The sequence below is a fragment of the Astyanax mexicanus genome, chromosome 23 (genome assembly GCF_023375975.1).
Source record: "Astyanax mexicanus isolate ESR-SI-001 chromosome 23, AstMex3_surface, whole genome shotgun sequence".
Lineage (NCBI taxonomy): Eukaryota > Metazoa > Chordata > Actinopteri > Characiformes > Acestrorhamphidae > Astyanax > Astyanax mexicanus.
In genome coordinates, this window is record NC_064430.1 from 21,451,988 (window position 1) to 21,461,084 (window position 9,097).

Here is a 9,097-nt window from a genome sequence, read left to right on the forward strand (position 1 = left end):
ACCTGTATGCTGACTGTGCACTTCTTTTTTTGCAAGAGATGATCAATTCATAATGAACTAATCAGCCTGAAAATTACTGTATCAGTGCGTCTCATCACATAGTGATGAGGTCCTGACTCTACAGTGCTACAGTGCTGACTGCCCCACGGCGGGACTGTACAGTAGCACTTCATCTTGTTTTTCTCTCACTTTATTTGTCAGGATGCTCTCCTGCTTTCCAACACCTCTTAAAGACACCTCTTAGCTGCGTCTTCCTCCTTTAAACAAACACAAAGCTTCGGTTTCACCAGGGAGGGTAATGGATTGGGACTAATGAATGAGTTTAACGCGTGCACTGCCGCACGTATAGTGTGTGTGCGTGTGCGTGTGTGGGCCTGAATGAGGGGGGTGGTCTTCCATCAGGGCTGGTCCATCTGTCTGACAGCACTATAAGAGAGGGAGGTCGAAAGTGAAAAGGCCAGAAAGGAACCGGCGAGAGCAGCAGAAGGGAGTCAAAGGAGCTCATAACACTTGTCTGCGCACCGGTGAGTGGTGGGGGGCTTCTACAAGGACAGACCTCAGAGGATAAGAAAAGAGTGTTGTTCTCTGAATGGCAGAAATGTGTCTTTTTAGCAGATCTTCACTTCACGCTTCACTTTGTTTTGTGTCTGTGATGCAGGTAACAAGATGAAAGGCACACACTTCTTCGCTGGAATTCTCCTGCTTCTCTTCTTCATCCACAGCAGCCTGGAGCTGCCACTACTAGATGCTGCAAGGTAAGAGAAAGAAATCTGTCAGGACTGTTCTTTTTTCTCTTTAATTGTAGCAAATTTGGGATTTTTAGGATTTTGACTAATTAGAAACCAACTGTGTTAAAATGTTAAATGTTAAAAATGGGAACAATATTTTAAGACTAAAGTTTAATGTAATTTAGATTTAAAATAAAATTTGCATTGAATTGAATATTATCTCTGTGATCTCAGCCCTTAACTTTTAGTATAGTATGTTGTTAGTAAAATGCTTTTAATTAAGCGGATATCTATTGTGGACTAAAAAATAAGATTAATTAATGAGAAAGATGTTCTTAAATGTATTTGAAACTCATTGTGTATTATCCTTTATTTAAAAAGAAACATATTTTGTAAAAATACATGAAACTAAATGTATTTGTAAAATTTTCTCTGCATGCTTTAAGTAACTGTATGCTTCGTTTCTAAGAATCACATTACCAGCATTGAATTGAAATGCAGTTGTCTCTTTAATGTTTAATTATATTATTATAAAGCTTTAGATTGAGTTGATATCCATTTTGGACTAAAATAAAATAAGTTAATAAGAAAACCCTATGTCATCAAATGCCCTAAGCATGCACGATGCACTTAAAATGTATATATCTGTCACGAATGGACTAATTCTAGTTGTTATTAATGGTCTTTTTTTTGTAAGGCGTAATTTTATTGAATCATGTTTGCTGTATTTGCAGCTCAGAGACAGAAGCACGGGTTTGGGAGGAGAGGAAAGATTTCCCGGTGGTGAAGAGGCATTCAGAGGGCACCTTCTCCAACGACTACAGCAAATATCTGGAGACGCAGCGGGCTCAGGACTTTGTGCAGTGGCTGATGAACTCCAAGAGAAGCGGGTGAGTGCTGACGGACACTAAAGGGAATTGGTGTTTCGAATTTGTTTATTTTTCAATATAAGTTACATTTTCCAATTCAATATAAAATAAAGCCTTTAAGGAAGTAATATATTTACTTTATTATTTAATATATTATTGTTTATGGTTTCTAATTATTTATTGGGACCATGTTAGCTTCAAACTACACTTATTTAAAATTGTAGTATCTGTATTCTTCTCAATTCGAAACCTTTTTTATTTTAATCTAACCCCATAAACTTTCAGTTTACCTTTATTTATTCGGTAGTCTCTTTAATCCAAAGCAATTTGTTTATGACTTAAGCGCAATTCAGCTGTACCACAAAGAACAAAAAACACGATTTAATGAGGCTAATTTGTGTCTTCAGAGTGTGTTTAGTTTGTTACCTCTTGACATCTAACCAAATCTTTTTGGTTAGTAACACAATTTTTTAATTACTGTTCAGTGAAAAAATGCCACATTTAAATGTATCTGATTTAAACAATTAATGTATATTAGATATGATAAAAAAACATTTGTGGTCATCTAATCTTTTTATTTAATTTTAAGACCATTTGTGAATTAGCGATGGTAAATTTATCTGATATGTGAAGGATGGAAATGTTGAAAATTCATAGAAAATGCTCCACAACCTACATTTTGTATTTAAAGCAATAGTAGCTATAAATAAACCACATATCAGCATTTTACATTCAGTAGTTAAATAAAACAGTAATAAGCACTTAACAATCTAAATTAAAATAATACTGCACATCCCGAGAATAATAGCATTTAAACTGTAATAGAATAAGTATGGTAGCACACAGATACGACTGGTCCATCTCATTGGACTAAACATGGATATGCCAACACTGTAACTCATCGGGTGATGAATTCAATTTGATTAAAGAAGCAATCTCCAAATTCTCAAAGCAGATTGTTTCATAAAGTTAACATTCAGCATTGTGTTTCATATTTTATCTTTTTTTTATTTTTTAATGCTCTGCATGTTAAAACTTCATTGTTCAAGTTAAACCTTTAAATTGCAACATTACTTATTTTTTGACAGTCACACTTTCTTGACATTTAAAGCATCCTAATTTATTAATTAAGGGGTAAAGGTGTAACCAGCTTTAAGATTTATACTTATTTGAAATATTTGTTTAACTACAAATACAATGAATACAAATTCATTTTTAAATTTGTCTGCCCTTTTAAAGTGCAGACTTATTCAGTAACTATAAAAACTATAAAACCGATGTATAGTAGCAGGTTGTGCCTCATCAAATCAAATATTTTAGAGTTTCCTTTTGCCAAATTAAATTTTTATTTTTGTGGTGCATCAGCTTTCAAATGTAGCAAAACAAATGATGTCTTTCGCGTTTTCCATTTCGCATTTTAGCTGTTGTCTCTACTGCTATCAAATGTATGCGGTAGATCATCTGTAGATCAGTACTCTCTCATACATCAAAATTAATAAACCTAATTTCACACACCATGTCCTCTTTGTCTCCACAGCGGCCTAGTCCGGCGCCATGCCGACGGAACCTACACCAGTGACATCAGTGCCTACCTGCAGGACCAGGCGGCTAAAGACTTCATCACCTGGCTAAAAAACGGACAGCCCAAACAAGAGTAGGCATCACCATCGTCGCCCCAACCTCACCTTCAGTGCCTTATGGAGAGAGCAGAGAGAAAAAGAGAGACATAGAGAGGACATATATTAGAGGGAAACATACAGAAAAAGAGAGCGCGCAATATTTCTAACCAAATAAATCTAACCTTCTGCTTCATTTATTCTTTTTGCTCAAGCCTGAATCTTTTTAATGACTCTGTCCTAACCCTGCTGAGATTTACCCATGCTAATAAATCTGTGCTCTGTTTTAATGATCTTCTACGGTTTCTGCTACTGATCTTTTCTTTGGGTTTGCAAGTCTCTGGCTTTGGGAGCTTTCACTTTTGGGTTATATGGCTTTTGGGTTCTCTTGCTACACATACACACACACACAAACACACACACACACACACACACACTATTCTCTAGCACTGTGCTACTTCTGTACCAACTACACTTCGCTCACACAAAATTCTCCTGTAGCTGCTGTTGTTCAACTGGACAAGCTTTACAAAGACTGGTAAGAAGAATCCTATTTAACCCTAATGAGAGACTGTACCTCCACCTCTATTTTATATTTCTGCATTTTAAATCAATAGATGCATTTCACACCTAAAACTCCGGACCAAATCAAGGTTCCAGTGTTCGTTATGTTGCATTTAGTACATTTTGTCTGGTTAGATTTGGTTTCACACTGCAGTTTAGCCACCAAGTGCACAAAAAAACACCTCCTTATACTATAATCATTGATTGGATCATAGAAAGGTATGTGCTGGACAGTGGCTGTTGTCAATTTAGCGAGTTGTCTTTGCCGGTTTTGTGGCAAATATCGTCTCCCTGCCAGAATCAAACTCCCTTAAATGCAAACGTTTCACACAGCAGAATGGCTGTAACAGCTTCCCCTTGGATTTCTCTGTTTATAAATAACTATTAATCTACATTTACAGTAGATACAAATGTAGCATACTGCATGACACAGTTGCACACAAAGAGAAGCTGGATTTCTGGATTTCCTGTCTATCTAAAGGACCATCTAAAAAAAAGATTCACACTGCCAAAGTACCAAACCATGGTTCATCTGATCCAGATCAGACCAAATTTTGGTCTTTTAATCTGGATTGTAGTTTGAAACTTTCACACATACTATTTTGGTTCAGACCAATCTGCAGAATCTGAAGGTCCAGGCCAAATAATGTAGGTTTCAGGAATCCTAAGGCCCTGTTCACACTTGTTCACTTCAAGTATCTGGATCTAGATAAAATAACTTAGGAAATGTTTTTAATATTTAACTAAATGAATACTAAATAAATTTAACTACTTTTAATGATAAATTATCTTTGACAAATGCTCTTTTAGGCAAACGTCTGTAAAACTGTTGCAACAAATGTGTAAAAATGATTCATTATACACACTATGGGGCAGTTCCTCAGACAGGGATGAAGCCTAACCTTGAACTACACAGCAATTAAAATAGAGATTTTCTATTAAAATTAATATATGGTGTAGGACTAGCCTTAATCACTGTCCAGGAATCTGATTGACTGTATGTCCTGAGATCACTGTAAAGAATCACTGCCAATATACTAGGACTCTCTAGAGCAGATAACCATGGACTAGGTTTGGGCTAGAGAGGTATAAAGCCCCCAGCATTGAGCTGCGGGATACTTAGGTGGTGATTATCAAATATCCTGCCTATGTTACTGAATTCAATTAAACTCTCACAGCAATGCTCCAAAATCTTGGAGAAAGCTTTCCCTGGACAGTAAAGGCAGTTATTCCAACAAAAAACAGATGAAAACTTCTTTAATACCATTTATTTTAGCAAAAACAATGAATCAGCAGGTGTCCTAATACTTTTGTCCATTTGGTCTAAATAATAACATTCAGGAATTACAAATTGATATAAAGGTGCATTTTGTTCTTCATTTTATGAAAAGTTAAATTACTCCTCCTTCCTTGTGGACAGAGTATTTTTCCTGTGTTACGTAGCAAACCTAAACTGAGGTTTGTGTTACAGTTTTTTATTTTAACAGGATTTTTATCAGTGGTCTTAAAAGCTTATCAATGTTCACAACAGCAGCTATAAAAAACATATTTGTGAGTGAAACCTATATATCTACAGCATGAAAACACAGAAAAAAATATATATTATCAATATAAGTAGTATTTTGGATAAGTGATATGTCAAACTATAAGCACCAAGATTTAGTCTGACCTACACACTAGCCAGTGTATCTCCAGCCGATGGGCTTATGCTACTTGTGAAGCGTGACTCTGCTCTGACTATGGGGCCATGTTGTGTTTTGCATCTCCTTAGAGGTGATAGGAAACGAGGCGCATATTCAATACGCAGGAGACATGTGGACGGGAGCTTCACCAGCGATGTCAACAAGGTGCTAGACAGTATGGCAGCTAAGGAATATCTTCAGTGGGTCATGAACCAGTCATCAGGGACGAGGTAATGACTATAACATTTTTACACACACACACACACAAAATGCACATTTCCAAATTACTGTTAAGCGTAATAAATTGATGGTATCAAGACCATTATCAAGATTGTTAATATTTTAGATGCAAATTATGTAGATAACGTTCCAATTCTGTTCCTAAATCCTGTATTAGAAAGATCTTACCTATAAACCTTTGCTATTTTCATTCATTATTCAGGTAGGAAACTTTGTCTTTTAAGTTTCTTACTCGTTCCTATAGAACATTTAAATAATTTTTTATTATTTTGCAAATACAACACAAGTCATGGTCAAAATTTAAGAACCCACATACATCTGTTATAAAAGTAAGGGATCTAAAATCTTTGTCAATTTTTGTAGTGTAGCTGTAGTGTAGTCCCAGCTACAAATCGATGTGGTGTGCTTGGAGCCCTAATTATTAACTTCTATTGGTGTAATTTGTGGACTGAGGCATAGACAAAAACTAAAAAGAAGCTGACTGTCTTGTCTGTTAACTGTCATTTACACACAATAATCTTTTTTTTTAATATGTGAAGAAATATAAAAAAGCTCCAGGAAAACATCTATGTAATTGATTGGCTCAAAAATCAGAGGAAGATGAAGTCATACCTTGTGATAAACAGCTCATTAGATGTTTTTTTCTTTTCAGTGGCAAACGACAATGAAACCAGTGAGAAAACCAGAGTGCTTCCTGTCCGGAGTGAATTTTTGGATGTTGTTCTCCACTGACCCAGAGGGCCTGCAATCATCAAATCATCAGTGAAAGCCATAGTTCTTAGTCAAAGATGATATTTATGTTTAGAAATTGAAAGCCATATTTTTTTCACTGTTTGTAACTTCAACACTGTGATATAAAATGATTATTTATTATCCAGAGTTTTGTGGTTTGCCATAGAAAATGCTGATAAAAAAGTGATATTTTTCTATAAATATAAATATGAGTTTTTTTTCTATATTTATGATATTGAATATCAAAAGAACATGTTAGGAACTCAGGTAAATGTACAGGTAAATGTACTACCCTCTCAGGTTAGTGAGTGGGAGTAAAGATGCCTATGTAGATATGCCATCACTGTATCAAAATGCCATGCACATGGTGCCCTGCTCTGCAAAATAAAAGTTTCATGTTCAAGTAAGTTAAGTTTGCTTTTCATTACCTTTCTTTAGTTTGGTGCTTTTTCTTTTACTACTGGTCATGTCTTCTCTCCACTCCTGCAATCAATAAAAATCAGATTAAATGTAACAGACAGCAGATAAAACTGTTAATAGATCTCTCAGACACGTATTTAATATGACAGTAATCAGTAACACATGGAAACTGTCAACACCCATAAGCAAAGATGTAAAACAGACACACTCCCAGCTCATGAAAACGTAGCTGTGTTGTTAGACAGCTCCATCCAGTGGACTAACCTGTAATAAAATGCCAGTCTCCATGAAATTCAAGAACACAACAAACCAATGAACTTTATATATGAAAGAAAACATCTACCTTCTGACCTTCAGTGGAGGTCAAGGTAAAACACTTTTAAACTAATTAATTTTTGATTATTTTAATTCACTCATTCATTGTGAAATTATTGGCAAGTTTTCTAGAGATGGACAAAATCAGAATTATATCAGTATTGGTCAATAATTGCTTTTTTTATATAAGCATTGGCGGTTTGGTTGATATTTCAAACCAATATTTGCTGACATATTTATTGTATGCTGGAAAAGACCAAGCAACGCTGGTCACGCTACTTTAAAATGTATTAATTTTTTTTTAGTATTTTTTATTTGTTTTTATGAATTTTTGACCAGCTGTGACCCGACAATGTAAGAACCAGTTAGATAAATAACTGTAAAACCAAAAAGATGTAAAAATACATTTCTCAAGTGACACCTTTCATTTGTTTCATTGTTTGCATACACTTAGTGGAAAGCTAAAATCTATGAAAAATAAATGTTATATTTGTTTCTTATAGTGGAGTGTCTATTCTCTCTGTAAGTTATATACAGATATACAGCTCTGTAAAAAATAAGAGACTACTTTAGAAATTTGAGTTTCTTTAATTTTACCAAATTGAAAATCTCTGGAATATAATCAAGAGGAAGATAGATGATCACAAGCCATCAAACCAAACTGAAATTTTTGCACCAGGAGTGGCATACAGTTATAAAAGCAGTGTGTAAGACTAGTGGAGGAGAACATGCCAAGATGCATGAAAACTGTGGTTAAAAACCAGGGTAATTCCACCAAATATTGATTTCTGAACTCTTAAAACATAATGAATATAAACTGGTTTTCTTTGCATTATTTGAGATCTAAAAGCTCTGCATTTTTTTGTTATTCCAGCCATTTCTTATTTTCTGCAAATATTAATGACAATATTTTTATTTGGGAATTTGGGAGTTTGGAAATGTCCGTAGTTTATAGAATAAAACAACAATTTTCATTTTAGTCAAACAAATACCTATTAAGTAAACCCAGAGAAACTGATTCAGAAACTGAAGTGGTCTCTTAATTTTTCCCAAAGCTTTTATAGCTTAAATTTGTAATATCGGATATAGGCATCATGTACGTTTATCTCCTCTCCTGTACTTTGTATGTGGTTCTGAACATGCTGCCACAAAACTTTTTTTTTGAAAACCTCATTCATTTCTTCTATTGTAAAAGGAGATCAGACCTGGAATGGCAAATGTGGGCATAAACGTGGCACCACTAACAAAATGACAACATGATTTCAATTAATTTGCATCATCCAAACTTTCTGTTCTTCTAAAAGATAGTAATAAAAAAAACTGCCATTAAAAATGGGTTTAAATTAGCTGCAAACCGACCAATGCTGATACATTTTCTATTAATAATTATTTACCAAATGTGTAACATAAGAGTTAACGTTATCACTTATCATATAGGACTATAGATTTATAGATTTATTTTTTATATAAGAAAATAAAAGAAAAAAGAGAATTAATTTGCTAAACAGGAACTTACCACTCCCAAACTCTTCCTCAGAAAATATTGATAAATTCAGTGTAAATGCTAACCGCTAATGCTAATACAGTTACATGTGACTAGTAATAAACTGTATAAGGAAATACTGTGTATTTCTTTACTAGTTACCTTCTTGTTTGGTGCAAACTTTTTTTAATTTGGTAAAACTAAAAGCATAGTCATGTTTTGATGTTTATTAATGGAAGTGTGTCACTCATAAGCTAAAAATGTTCAAATATGAGAAAATATATAATTAAACAGAATATTAGGAAAAAAATACACCAGTCTCCCCTTGCCAGTCTCTGATACCAGAATTTCCCTTAGTAGGCTGCAAGGCATTAAGTCAGCACGAACTGCGTTTCAGATAGACCCCATAACCCGGCTCTGGTCTGAACACGCCCAAGTCTGACGTACT

General features: G+C 34.6%; 1 protein-coding gene across 1 annotated transcript; it reads left to right on the forward strand.

The window, feature by feature from the left end:
• The first annotated feature begins 417 nt into the window (after positions 1-417).
• gcga (glucagon a) lies at positions 418-6,588 on the forward strand. Its single transcript, XM_007228916.4, has 6 exons — positions 418-524; positions 659-755; positions 1,463-1,618; positions 3,135-3,251; positions 5,549-5,689; positions 6,352-6,588. Exons 2-6 carry the CDS (start codon positions 667-669, stop codon positions 6,365-6,367), a joined length of 519 nt encoding a protein of 172 aa, XP_007228978.2. The 5' UTR covers positions 418-524; positions 659-666; the 3' UTR covers positions 6,368-6,588.
• Positions 6,589-9,097: the final 2,509 nt, after the last annotated feature.